The sequence below is a fragment of the Chelonus insularis genome, unplaced genomic scaffold (assembly GCF_013357705.1).
Source record: "Chelonus insularis isolate UGA/USDA-ARS -01 unplaced genomic scaffold, ASM1335770v1 scaffold_714_pilon, whole genome shotgun sequence".
Classification (NCBI taxonomy): domain Eukaryota; kingdom Metazoa; phylum Arthropoda; class Insecta; order Hymenoptera; family Braconidae; genus Chelonus; species Chelonus insularis.
In genome coordinates this window covers 2,833,319-2,848,320 of record NW_023276795.1, presented here as the reverse complement: position 1 = coordinate 2,848,320, position 15,002 = coordinate 2,833,319, and the positions used below count along the sequence as shown (strand labels likewise).

At 36.3% G+C, this 15,002-nt stretch overlaps 1 protein-coding gene across 25 annotated transcripts in view; it reads right to left on the bottom strand.

The window, feature by feature from the left end:
• The window catches only part of Dscam1 (Down syndrome cell adhesion molecule 1), a 60,363-nt gene that overhangs the window by 6,078 nt on the left and 39,283 nt on the right, over positions 1-15,002 (bottom strand). For 19 of the 25 annotated variants that reach the window (XM_035094865.1, XM_035094859.1, XM_035094860.1 and 16 more), the window contains 11 exons: positions 9,030-9,320; positions 4,104-4,223; positions 3,853-4,026; positions 3,190-3,486; positions 2,743-3,104; positions 2,282-2,653; positions 1,618-2,092; positions 1,266-1,535; positions 816-1,047; positions 550-726; positions 301-467 (listed from right to left, as the gene is read on the bottom strand). In XM_035094865.1, the coding sequence (XP_034950756.1) occupies positions 301-467; positions 550-726; positions 816-1,047; positions 1,266-1,535; positions 1,618-2,092; positions 2,282-2,653; positions 2,743-3,104; positions 3,190-3,486; positions 3,853-4,026; positions 4,104-4,223; positions 9,030-9,320 (2,937 nt within the window). Of the gene's footprint in view, positions 1-6; positions 193-300; positions 468-549; positions 727-815; positions 1,048-1,265; positions 1,536-1,617; positions 2,093-2,281; positions 2,654-2,742; positions 3,105-3,189; positions 3,487-3,852; positions 4,027-4,103; positions 4,224-9,029; positions 9,321-9,972; positions 10,264-10,878; positions 11,170-13,165; positions 13,454-15,002 lie in introns of all 25 variants that reach the window. The other 6 variants (XM_035094857.1, XM_035094847.1, XM_035094863.1 and 3 more) reach the window with 5 other exon arrangements.

Sequence of the window (15,002 nt, the reverse complement as noted above, 5' to 3'; positions counted from 1 at the left end):
ACACACCTTTATCACCGGAACCATGGCCTTTGCCCTTTAGCACACAAATGACGATAACGGCAACGATTATAACGAGAAGTGCCGCGACTACCGGAACAACCAGATTTAAATTTGCCATGAAAATTTTCATCGGATCCTCGTCGTTGCTGCCACCGTTAACATCAGGAAGCTCGCGAGCCGGTGCAATGGTGCCTGGAACAAAAAATTTTGAGCATCATTACGCCCAGTCACCATTAGCACCGGCGAACGATTTCAGATCTGCAACAAAATGCAGCTCTAGAAACCGTTGATGAAACTCACCGCCTGTTACTGTCAAAGTGGCGAATTCATATTCAGCAACGGCAAATCCAGCATTGTTGTGTGCTGTTACTCTTAAATGATACCAGTTTGCTGGGTCGAGATCAAGAACTACGAAATTTCCACCAGGTTTAACATTATTTGAGACTTGATTCCATTCTTGTTGATGCCTAAAAAAATTAAATTTACCGTCAATTGATGAAAATAAATTACTTAACTACTATTTTAGTATATAATTAATTTTTTGCTCACTTCTTTTTATGTTCGACGACAAAGTATAGCATAGGACAGCCACCATCAGACCAAGCGTTCAAATGCAAAGTGATGCTGTTTGTCGATACTTCAATGAATCGTGATGCTTCAGGGATAATTGGTTTAGATCCTTTAGTACGAGTATTAAGGATGTCTGATGGATCTCCAGTTCCAATTCTATTTAATTAACAACACGGATTAATATTTTCTTATTAAAAGAATAATTAAATAAATATCTAATAAAGAAACAATTTTTATTTATTTACCCATTGTAAGCAGTGACATAGATTTGATATCTTGAACCACACCACAAATTCTCAAGAGTATATTTCTGTGCAGTAGAGCTTATTTGAACTGTTTCCCAATCTCCAAACTCAGGTTTGTAGTGAATTGTATAGCCATGAATTGGTGCGTTGTCTGTTGGATGTGGACGTAATTTCATTGTCAAGGAATTGGTCGTTGTAGCAGTTAGAGTGACTTGGGGAGAGTGTGGTGGAGCTGCAACGTAAAGAATTTAATATACAATCAAAGTGCCAAAGACTATCAAACATAACATGAACAAAATTTCTCTGTTAAGTTCTGTTAAGTTAAATAAATTTGATGATGCTAACAAAATTCTATTGACATTTAAACTAGCCAATTAGAAAATCTAGCTTCTAGTGATAAAACTGATTGAATTTTGACATTGATCTTAACTCTAAAATATCATTACTCACCATGAACAATCAATTGGTGAGTAACTGTATCATGACCAAATGAGTTTTCAACATAACAAGAATATTCGCCGGAGTCAGCACGATCTACTTCTTTGATGAATAATGATCCTTCTGGCAATTGTTTAAGTCTGTCACTGGGTTGAAGAGTAGCATCGCGTACTTTCCATGTAACTTCTGGAGCGGGTACACCAACAGCAAGGCAAGGTAATTTGACATCTTCTTTGTATGTTGCAGTAAACTTGTCATCAAATGAAGCAATTTTTGCTGGAACTATAACGTAAATAATTGTATATTTATTCCATTAATTACGAATAAACATGATTATTTAATTTTTAATTAATTAATTATTTACCTCGAATATTTGGAGATAGAGTTACAATTTTGGAAGCTTGTCCCTCTCCAATGTTTGTGCTGGCAGTAACCCAAAATTCGTATCGGCGTTGTTTATCTAATCCAGAAGCCTCATAAGTCAATTGATTTGGTGGGACTTTTGCACTCAAAGGTTCATCAACATTATCGGCTTTAGTATAAACAGTGTATTGAGAAATAACTCCATTAGGTTGAGTTGGTGGTCTCCAAGAAACAAGAATAGATTCAGGGGACATGACAAGGGCTTTAATAGCAACTGGAGCTTCAGGGGCATCTTGCTCAGTTTGACAATGAATAGGTGCAGATTTCACGCCATCACCACCAGAAGTATATGCCAGAACTTGCATACTGTAGTTGGTATATTTTTTCAATTGTGGTAAAATAGTTTCGCTTGATGATGTAATTTTGGTATCCTTTGTGTTTTCGTCATACCAAGTTTCAGAAGGTCCATAAATAACCTGAAACATTATAATTTATAATTATTTATTCTATAAAAACTTCATAATTTGTTTTAAAAAGCTAAATAATTAGTCATAAAATAAATTAAAAAGTAATTTAAGTAGATTAGTATTTTAAATGAGTTTACAAAATATCTTATGATTTTTATTTTTCAAACTACCGTAATTATTGATTATTCGATTCCTTACTTTGTATCCAGTAATAACTCCATTAGCAGCAGTCAATGGTGGTGATACCCAAGAAACTCTAATAGAATCTGACGTCAATGTAGTGCAAGTAGTGTCATGTGGTGGTTGTTCAGGAACTCCTTCAGCAGTATGTTGCCTACGCTCTTCACTCATTGGTCCAGATCCTACTTTATTGAATGCTTGAACAACTACGCTGTATTGAGTATAGGTTTTTAGATTCATAATTTGTAAATGATGTTCCTTTCCATCTTCTTTTGAGAATTCGACCGTTTCAAACATGTAAGGTTTGTCAGATGAAGAGAGTCTGTAGCCAACATAGTATCCAAGGATTTCTCCATTCCAATCTTCACGTGGGGGTGGTTTCCATGTTACCTGAAAAATCGAAAATTAATTATTCAAAAATTCTATCAAGATTTATTTTCTGCTTATTCGATAGAATAAATAAAAAATATTCTACATACTTTGAGGGTATGTTGGTCAAGAGCATCAACACGAACAGAGCTTGGTGGACCTGAGGGAGCTTCTTCAGCAGTAATAATGGTGACGGTATCAGATGGATCAGAAGTACCAATTTCATTCTCAGCTACAATACGTAAGTGATAAGTAGTAGCAGGTCTTAGATTAAATACACCAGCAACATTTTGTTGAGTAGCAGGAACAATAACTCGATCAATATCAGCTTCCCAGGATCCTTTGCTCATTTTATATTCAATAAGGTATCGTTTGATTGGACTATTTCCGTCATATGGAGCTGCCCAAGAGAGTTGTACTGTTCGTCCAGATTTATCCAACACTTTCAAACCATATGGCACCTCAGGAACCTCTGTAAATAAAAATTATTATTAGATGATAAATCTATTTTATTTACTAAATCAATTAAAAAAATTTTCATATCCCTTATTACATACCTTGAACAATCATGTTAATACTAGTGTCATCACTTCCAAATGCATTTGTAGCAACACATGTAAATAATGCCGAATCGCTTCTCTCAGTTCGTTTGATACTTAAATCAGCCAAGACACCATTGGCAAGAATTTCTTCACGGATTGTGTAACGAGAATCACTTTTAGGATCTAATCTCTTGTTATTCATGTTCCAGACAATACCAATAGGCTTTTCTCCTTGTGCTTCACATTGCAATACAGCTGGTTCACCTCGTCGAGCAGTTTGGTTACGTAACTTGATATCAAAGTGTGGGGGTGCTGAAAGGATTCACCATTGCAATTATTAAATTATGCTGTCGATTGCTTCAAAGAATTAAATACATGACCATCAAATTTCACTTTGAAGATATTACTTTCTTATATTTCAAAACATAAGATAAACTTTATTGATGAGATATTTTTAATTGAGAGATATTTTAAAACAAAAAATTAAATTCGAATACTCTTTGCAAATATTAGATTATAAGTTGGTTTAATGGTAATAGAAAAAGTATTCTTCAAATAGTATGATGACAGAAAAGTTAATAATTGAACAAATCAATTATTGGCAGATACTATATTATAACGTTTGCAATGATTGGATTTTCCATCATATGTATTGTAAATTAACGAACTATATTTCACCTTGAACTGAGATCAGAATGACAGCTGACAATCCGGAACCGATTCCATTGACGGCTTCGCAGAGATAGTAACCTTCATTGGTTTTCTGAATGTTATTAATCGATAAAGTTCCATCTTCTACATTGATGTCAGGATTATTGAGCTTTAAGTCAGTATAGTCGCCGGGTGTATCTCCTGCAAAATAAATGAATAATTATTTAATAATCATCTTCAATCTAGAGAGAAAAATTTTTTATTAAGTAGAAACTTACCAGCAGCCCTCTTCCATGTGACTTGAGGCTTAGGAAATCCGTCGGCTTTACATTCAACTCGAGCGTCTGAGCCTTGAGCAAATGCTTTATCAGTCGGTTCAAGAATCCAACGTGGTGGCACTGTTTCAGAGGACAATACGTTAGGTTTTGCAACTTTTTTCTCTCTTTTAAAAACACTACCAACATTCGAGTCATCTCGCAATTATTCGAGACCAAACATTTCGTTGAAAAACAATTTCAAATATGTTTGGAGTCGACTTACAATCCTCTGGTCATTATCATCATTTAAAATTAAACCCGATCTTTAGCTTTTTTATAAATAATATCATATTTTGTTCAAATTTATCTTAATGAATAATTAATTTAGTTTAAACTTTTTTTTATGTAATCAAATAATTGTTAAAATAGACTTTTAAAGATAATTTTTTTGTCATTGCTAAATATTTATCAAGAGATTTGTTGAATGAGTGAATTATAACATATTTTAATTTGCTAGAATTAACAACCAGACGATTGAGATTGCGTTTAACTCCTATGATTTTTTGCATGCACATACAAAGCGTTTCTGTTTTTGCTACAAAATTTTGCTGACATGCAATAAGTTACTGAGTAAACCAGCGAGTACCCATTGAATAAATGATAATAAAATATTTTTATACTGCAGAAAGAATGCTTTACTGCTCAGAGTGAGCCTAATGCATGCATAAATTGAAAGTTGGTTGGTACTCGTGGAGACGGTGTTCATGCATCACCGCAAGGATGTATATGTTAATGAAAAGAGCATGCAATTTACGACAGGTATCTACGAAACGAAAAGATGAGACGTGTGGTGAGGTAGAGGTGAGGGCTGATGAGGAAGTGTAATGTATGTTGAAAAGGATAGAGGGAACGATAAGTGGCAAGGATTTAGGGATGAATCGACTCCGCGAATGACGACGAGAAGCGCAGTAATCGGCCGTAAGCCTAATAAACGAGCGTTTTCATTTCTTTTAAAATTCTTATGCACAAGCAATGGCACGCTAGTAAACACGATGTAATTACTAGCATATGAAAAATGAGCCTAACTAAAGAAATGTAGAGGATTGAAGACAGAATGAACCTTTTTGTACAATGATTAAGATATCTAGTGATCATTGATGATCTGATGAAATACGATATCTATTCTCTACGATGTTATTTTTATCAGCCATGTCAAGAAAAACATGAAGAAGCTGATTATTCATCATTGCTAATACATAAAATACCTTACACGTAGGTTTATAATCATATTCGTCGCGAAAAGCCATGGGTTTCGTAGCTTGTGCCAGGCCTTTCCTCTGGGAAAATACGGAGACAAAGAAAGATGTGTAAAATATAGAACAAGAAGGCAGGACAAATAGACGAGGCGAAAATTAATAGGGAAAACTGCGACATGACAAGAATTCATTAGCAATGATAATAAAGGGTATCGTCCCAAGTAAGGGGTAATGAAGGCAAAATTAACGATATACAGCTTTGCACTCAGCCAGGGAATGAACAGACGCATAAATAGACATGTCGATTGGTTTATAAATATTTAAATCCTCAATGAGCCATTGAAATATTACTAAATCACCTTAGTGATGCTTTCAGTCATTTTTTAGTGTTAATTTATCAAGCGGAATGTTTTACAGCTTTAATCAGGTCCAGAAAGCTTCAATGTACGATGCAGACGAAAAAGAAGCTTATTTTCATTTGGGAATCTCTCATTCGATCATCATATATTTTTTCTTGTTTCGCCCTAACCATGAACACGTAATGTTGCCTCGTGGATCACTTTTCCCGAGGGATTAGAGGCAACACAAGCATAAGTGCCAGCATGTCGCGACGTCACGGGTTCAATCTGTAGAATGCTAGTGCGTGGCCCGAGCTTTCCAATGGTGTGTGGTAAAGATGGAGACAATGGTTTCCCATCAAGAGTCCAAGTGATATTTATTGGTGTGTCTCCAACCGGAACCATACACGCCAACTGAGCTGCTTGGCCATCATAAATCGGCTGGTCTCCAAAGTCAAACGGATTGATTCGAGGTAAGACTGCAATTTTTAATATAATGCAGAATACCTTTATGGATATTTTTATTGTCATAAATACACATTCTTCTTCTGATGTTTGGTCACTTTATTGATAACTATTATTATCTTGTATTGTATTTATGTTGAAACTGTTTAGGAATCTGTTGGCGGAATCAGGAGTTAGGACGCTTGGACGTCCCTTTAATCTACTGATCTAGCAAAAAGAATTTTTTTACATTAATACTAGTCTAGTTTTGGTGCGATTAAAAATCGGGTCAATAAAAAATAAATTTACACCATTTGAATTGAGGAATTTTTAATGTAAAAAAATACTCTAATTTCAAAACAATCATTTCTAGGCAAAAAAAGCATAATGAATCATGATGTTTGAGATTAAACATCTCAAAAACTAGATCGTAATTTGAAAAAATTTGGGCAGTCTAGCTTTTTTTTGGAAAAATCATTACGACGTAGCATTTTTGCATAAAAAATACTTTAATTCAAATGGTGTAATTACATTTTTTATTAACCCGATTTTTAATTGCACCAGAACTAGACTATACTGGACATGATCATTTATTACGATTATATTTTTAAGCCAAGTTATCTTTATATAAAACTACAAGTAGTTTATTGTCGCGTTTACAAGCATATCATTAAATCCTACCGATTTGTAATAAAGACACCAATAAATACACTGATCAATATTCAAGTACACTGACAATAAAGTAATTGGGATACTCGATGCAATATATAAGTCCTGATTTCAATCATGTTTTTGTAATTATTTAAGAATCCAATGCATTATCATTAACAAAGTCGCGAGTTTATTACTAAATACCGTTGACTTTAAGATGAGCACTGTGTCTAGCACGACCGGCCGGATTGTCAGCGACACAAGCATACTCTCCAGCATGTTCTCCCCTTACAGCTGGAATCGTTAAGGCAGACACTCGATCACCCAGTGAGGTGATTTTGACACCTTCACCTACTTCTAAATGACGTCCTTCGAATAACCACTTTAGGGATATTGGTGTATCCCCTTTTACCGCCGCGCACTGAACGATTATCAGGTCCCCGGAGTTGGTCTCATCGAAATTAAAAGGTTGAAGATGCGGAGCAACTACAAACATTATTTTTAATTCCATTGATAAATTCATAGAATGACTATTTTAATTGTTTATCCAAAGATAAATCGTTGAAAGGAAGATTTAAAAGCTGCTGATGGTTGGAAAGGAAAGAAATAATTGATAATTACAGTAATAGAAACTAAATAATAAGTGTCTTGAAAATAAACTGAATGATGATATGATATTTATAAATAAATGAGGAATCAACGGAAGCGTGATAATAAGCACACCATTAACTATCAGATCGGCGGAAAGTTCATGCCTTCCAGCAAGATTTTCCGCGATACAAGTAAAAGTTCCAGCATGGGCTGCTTGGACTGATCCTATGCTCAGTATGGCACCTCTTCCACCGAGATCCAATATAGATATTCCTGAGTGAGGCGATATTGTATGATTGTTTAACTTCCATTGAAGCTTCAAAGGTGGATCACCTTCAATCACTGCACATGGTACCGTCACTACTTGACCTGAGTTAAGAGGCTCCTCGCCAAATGAGAACGGTAATAATTTTGGAGTAACTGCAATTAAACAAAATAGCCAAAAATTCGCGTATGCTGTGACTTTTTATAAACAATTTCCAATCGGTTCTGAAAATACTATCGACATGTTATACCTTCTATCTGTATGTTTATAAAATAATCAAAGGCACTTGGTGAGGGAATATGAGGGAAAATAGAGCTAATGTTATGGAGTAGAAAAAAACCACGAACGCGAATTTTTAAATACCATTAACATCCAAGATTGCTGAATGTGAACTGCTGCCGGCACCGTTGGACGCGATACAAGTATATTCACCAGCATGTCTTGCTGCTACAGCATCAATAGTCAATTGCTTCACGCGCTTTCCCGAATCGGTTATGGTAATATCTGATCGTTCAGGTCCAATAGGACGTCCTTGAAACATCCAGGTTATCTCCAGTGGAAAATCGCCTTTACTCACCGCGCATTGAATTGATGCTAAATCTCCAGCATTAACAGGCTCATCACCAAAACTCAAGGGTAGGATCTGTGGGGCGACTGTATATGAAAATAAAAACCAACATGTTGGATAGTGAAGGTAAAAAGCTAATCAGCACTTCATCAATTATCATCAATCCTACGAAATTGTTGATGCTAAATCGAAAAACTATCATCACGACTTCTACAAAAGGATGATTGATATCTTGGGGATGAGGTTGGATAGCTTTAGATGGGACACACGCATGAACGATAAGTACTTAAGTTGTATAACTTAGTACCATTGACAGTGAGAACAGCAGTGTGACTTGTAGCTCCAGCGCTATTTGATGCGGTACAAGTATATTCGCCGGAATGTCTTGCAGCTATTGAATCGATCGTCAACGTGCTGTGTCGTTTACCACTAGAGATGGTAATATCTGGACGGTGTGGGGTTAATATTTCACTGTTGAATGCCCAGGTGATCTCTAACGGAAAATCACCTTTGGATATTGAGCACATCACCGAAACTGCATCTCCCGAGTTCGAAGGCTCATCACCAAATGAAAATGGAAGGATCTGCGGGACAACTAATAATATGGCATAACGCACGTTACTAAATGGATAAACAAGAGCTTAATTAAATGAAATTTGGCAGTTATAAAATTTACCTAAAAATAAAAAGATTTATTAAAGAAATGAGGATTAGGAAAATTAGCGGTTAAACACAAAAGTGCAATAACAATGATACGTGCATTGTTTTTTAAATTGACAAATGTTAGACACGCGTTATTGACAAACGAAGAAATAAAAGGTATGATTCTGATACCATTAACCGCTAAAGTTGTCGAATGACTGACGTTGCCTGCTCGGTTGGTAGCACTACAAGTGTATTCACCCGCATGTCTTGCCGCGACTGATTCTATGCTGATAGCACTCATATGCTTATTGATTCTCGTTATCGCGATATCAGGATTATTTGCATCTATTGGATTGCCATTATGACGCCACTGAATTTCCACTGGAAAGTCTCCTTTTACGATGGAACAAGTTGCCGATATCATATCACCCCAGTTTGCTGGACCATCACTCATTGAAAATGGAGCTATTTGTGGCGTGACTAAAAGAGTAGTGTAGGAATTTAACGAATAGTTATAATAAACAGATGGAGTTATTATAAAGGAATGGACTTGAGGAAGAAATGAGTGCACGTCTCCAAGAGGCTACCAATCTGGATACTTCTGATGATGTACCATTAACTGCAAGAGGTGCAGAATAACTGGTCCCACCGGCACGATTGCTGGCACTGCAAGTGTATTCTCCAGCATGACGAGCCGTAACAGCTTCAATTGTCAACAGGCTTACTCGTTTGCTTGTATTAACAATTGTTATATCTGAATGTTCTCGTGTTATTGGCTCGCCATTGAGTGACCATTCAAGTTCAATGGGAGAGTCACCTTTCAACACTGTACATGTTGCTGTGATTGTGTCTCCCCAATTAGCAGGTTCTTCGCTGATAATAAAAGGTGCAATCTGGGGAGAAACTATTGGTTCGAAGATAATGAATTCACCTGTCACTCACACGTTTTACATACATTTTAAAAAAGATTTTTGATTCACTACTATTATGAGAGGTACAAGCGGGAATTAAAGCAGAGGTACTATTTTGCATGGTTACAGACACAATCATGTATGATGTAAAAAAAAAACAAGCAGATTTCATTTCTCAAAGCGATCTTCGAGTACTCGAGAGACCATTTCCGAGCACATACCATTCACAACTAAAGTTGCTGTTTGACTTGCAGAACCGGCTCTATTTGTCGCTTTACAAGTGTATTCTCCAGCGTGCCTTGCTGCAACTGACTCTATGCTGATGACACTCATATGCCTACTGATTTTATTTATTATGATATCCGTTTGATCATGACCGATTGGTTGACCGTTATGCTGCCACACTATTTTCATTGGGTAATCACCCTTCAAAACCGTACAAGTTGCCGAATTAGGTTCCCCGGAATTAGCTGGAGTATCAGTGAATGAAATTGTTCCTATCTGTGGAGGGACTAAAAGACGAAAAGTTCCTAGTTTCGGTTTCGATTTAAATAGTTAATGATATTTAATTAACCTGATTTAAAGTGGCAATTGAAAGGAGGTCAGTTGACAAGAGGATCAATATATTGAGTGATAAAAAGAATGTAGGATACGTCTCGCAATGTTTATAAATAATTTCAAACCAAACATCATTTCCTTCTCGTACCATTGACGGCCAAGGACGATGAATAGCTTGTTCCCCCAGCAGCATTGCTAGCAGTACAAGTGTATTCTCCAGAGTGCCTTGCTGATACTCCATCAATAGTTAATAAACTGACTCGTTTACTTGTGCTAACTACAGTAATATCAGAATTATCTTGTCCAATAGGTTCGCCATTAAAAGCCCACTGAATGTCAATAGGAAAATCACCCTTCAAGACAGTGCATGGTGCAGTTACTGTATCACCAGCATTGGATGGTTTATCACCGAAATCAAAGGGAGCTATTTCTGGAGCGACTGTGAATAGGATTGAAAATAAAATGGATAAACAAATAAGGATTGATTGATGGATCATTTCGTAGATATAATTTGATTTAATAACCCAAGCCTAATAACAATTCTATGGTATGTAACACCAAAATTGTACCATTCACAGCCAGTGATGCTGTAAAACTTGTTCCACCCGCAAGATTGCTAGCTGAACAAGTATATTCTCCAGCATGGCGTGCCGAAACTGCATCAATTGTTAAAACGCTCACGCGTTTACTAGTACTGACTACTGTAATATCTGGATTATTGAAAGAAATTGGTTCGCCATTCAATGACCACTCTACCGAAATAGGATAATCTCCTTTAATTACAGTACATGTTGCTGTTACTGTTTCTCCCCAATTCGCAGGTTCATCACCAAAATCAAAAGGAGCTATTTCTGGACGAACTGTGAAGAATATGAAAATAGATTGATAAAGAAACTAACATAGCACAAACAACTCGTTTATCTGTATGACATTAATTGCGTTGGGAAAAAGAATAAAAATATCGTAGATATCGTCGTAAATTAGTTCTAAATTCAGGTAAGTTTTAAAATAATAACCACCAATATTTGATTTTTATACCATTGACAGCCAATGATGCAGTAAAGCTCGTTCCTCCAGCTGCATTACTAGCTGAACATGTATATTCTCCAGCATGACTCGCAGTCACAGCATCAATTGTTAAAAGACTGACACTTTTGCCTGTATTAATCATTATATCTGGATGATTTAGATGAGAAATTGGTTCATTGTTTAAAGCCCATTCAATACTAATTGGTCGATCGCCTTTTATTACAGTACAAGTTGCTGTTACGGTATCTCCCCAGTTAGCTGGCTCGTCTCCCATCACGAATGGAGCTATTTGTGGCGCGACTAGGAATAAACGAATTCGTATATTTAATCGGTTAAATGCTAGTTCAATAGTTAAAGGAAGGTCAAGGATCAAACGTTTCGTAGATAACCTAATACATGATACATAAAACGTTTTCAATAAAACTTATACCATTAACTGCTAGAGCAGCTGAGTAACTTGTTCCTCCAGCAGCATTACTAGCACTGCACGTATACTCGCCCGCATGACTCGCCGATACTGCATCGATTGTTAATAAGCTTACGCGTTTCGTTGTACTAATTGTTATGCCCGGGTGATTTTTAGCGATACGTTGACCATTATGAAACCATTCGAGCTCTATCGGAAAGTCGCCTTTAAAAACAGTACACGTAGCCGTGACTGCATCACCCCAATTAGCAGGTTCTTCTCCCATCACGAAAGGTACTATTTGAGGTGCAACTAGGAATATATAAAGTAATAAACTAAATCAATGATGTCTCAGCAAATAATTGATCAAGGAGGATTAGGGATATGATTCGTAGATAGTCCAAACATTCAACGATTTTTAAGATGAATACCATTCACTATCAATGATGCCGAATAACTCGTTCCACCAGCAGCATTACTGGCACCACAGGTATATTCTCCAGCATGACTTGCTGATACTGCATCAATAGTCAATACACTGACACGTTTGCTATTTGCACTGATAGTAATACCAGGATGATTTTGAGTTATTTGCTGACCATTCAGAGACCACTCGATACTAATGGGAAAATCGCCTTTAGAAACAGTACAAGTTGCTGTGACTGCATCACCCCAATTCGCTGGCTCATCACCCATCACAAAGGGTACAATCTGTGGCGCAACTAGTGGAAGGAATATTCAAATGACTATCAAAGTTGAGAATAAAAAAAACATAATTATCGATTCACCACTACTATCAACATCGTCTTCTTCAGAGTCGGCTATCTCAAAGGCTGCTTTATAGGAATAGAGGAAGAGTCAAAGGAGACATCAAAGATGATACGAGATTGAGAACACGTACCATTAACACTTAATGTTGCAGATTGACTAGTGGCACCAGCAACGTTGGATGCTGAACATGTATATTCACCCGCATGACCCGCCGCGACTGAATCGATACTGAGAATACTATTCTTTCTAGTCGTTGCTACTATATTTATATCAGTACGATCACGACGAATTGGTTCACCATTAAGAGCCCACGAAATTTCAATTGGTAAATCGCCTTTCAGTATTGAACATGGAACACTTATTGACTCGCCCCAATTTACCGGGCCATCAGCCATCGTAAAAGGTGCAATTTGTGGAGCAACTATAAGACATTTAAATGATTGAATTTAGACACAAATAATTAATCTGAATTTTATACCCGATGCACGGCCGATCAATAATGAAAATACATTATTTATGTTTTTTATGGTCATCTTCTAGTTGATTCATGAAAGCCTAAATAACGTGGAGGAATGAAAAATAGGATAGGAGTAATGAAAAAGAATAGAAATGGAAATAAATAGAATAAAAACAATCAACATTTTCTCTACCATTAACAGTAAGTACTGTTGAATAACTCGTGCCACCAGCTGCATTTGTAGCCACACACGTGTACTCTCCAGCGTGTCTAGGGCTTGCGGAATCAATCGATATGAGACTGTTTCGCTTAGTGGTGGTGATAGAAATATCAGAATTATCATCAGTAATAGGTATGCCATTAAGAGCCCAAGATATTTCTAATGGAGCGTCACCACTAACAATAGTACAAACAGCAGAAACAGATTCACCCCAGTTGACAGGTTTCTCTGCCATCTCAAATGGTGCGATTCGCGGTGGAACTGTTTGATAAGCAAGAAATTAAATTTTAAATGAATGCAGTGAATGAAATGCAACAAAAGTACAAAGGGGAAATTCCCGAACCAATAGTCAACTTGATAAATTGATAAAAGAGATTCAGTGCCACCTACACGACATTGATGTGACAAACGTGCTCGACCACTAGTCACTCATGTGTAATAAAATTGATGGAAGGGGAAGAAACGCCTACTGAAAGTCGATAATCAACACATGCATCACCAACGAGAATCGTCCAACGATTATACTTTCAGCTTCTTTCTAAATATGTAAAATACATGACGCGTCATGCAAACAAGTAAGTTTCTTGTCAGTGTTGATGAACACTCATACCATTCACTGACAAGTCTGCCGAGTGAGAAGTAGATCCAGCTCTGTTGCTTGCACTACAAGAGTAAATTCCTGCATGACGCGCTGCTACTGATTCAATCGTCAATGTACTAGCTCTCTGGCCACTCTTCCTTACCACGATGTCTCGATACTGCATATTTTCACTTACTGTGGTATCATTTCCTATTGGTACAGCATTCAACGACCAGACGATGTCTATAGGCAAATCGCCTTTTATTACTGCACATTGGACAGTTGCCATGTCTCCAGCATTAGCTGCTTCTTCACCGAATGTAAACGGAGCTATTTGTGGTGCCACTGTAATATTTGTTCGATATTGGAAGTTGTGTTGGAATATTTGAGGAAATCAAGTATACTGCAGTAGGAGTAATAGGTTTCAATTAAATTTACGAAGCGATTATATTTATAATACTCATTACAAAGCTAGTGAGATAGTTCTCGTCAAGTTGAAACATCTCGTGCTTGTAAAGCATTTAGACGACAGAGTTTACATCAGTGGTAAACTGTGAATAATTGTTTTTATGAGATTAAGATAGCTTTACTGTCCTTGGACGACCACATAATACACTGAAAGATTTACAGGAAGAAGTACTGTCATCGTTTTCATGCTAATTCAAAAAAGAAATGATGAATAATAAAAAGCAAAAATGAATATTGTGGACAAGTCTACACATTTTACGATTATATGAGACTCTATGTCATATTTTATTCTTTTTTTTGATAAACTACTGAATTGATCAATAATAATTTAAAGTTCATTTAAACTAAATAAATTGATCATTATAATTCAAAAAAATATTCTAATGATTTAATTAAAAGTTGATTACAATATTCAATCGATGTCTTATAATGTTTGAGTATTCATAAAATCGATCATTTGAATAGACCTGCATGACACAATAATCAATAAAAATAAATATTTGATATAATAGTAAGTGAGAAGAAGAAAATAAAATACAATAGCACGAGAGTATCAAAACACTTCAAATAATCATTGTGTTCACGTTCAATCTACCATTAACCGCGAGAACAGCAGTATGACTATGATATCCGGCCGCGTTAGATGCAGTGCATTTATATCTTCCAGCATGTCTTGCAGATACACTGTCGATGCTCAAAAAGCTGAATCTTTTATTATTCACGATTTTAATGTCATCACTATCGTAGTCTAAAATTGGTTGA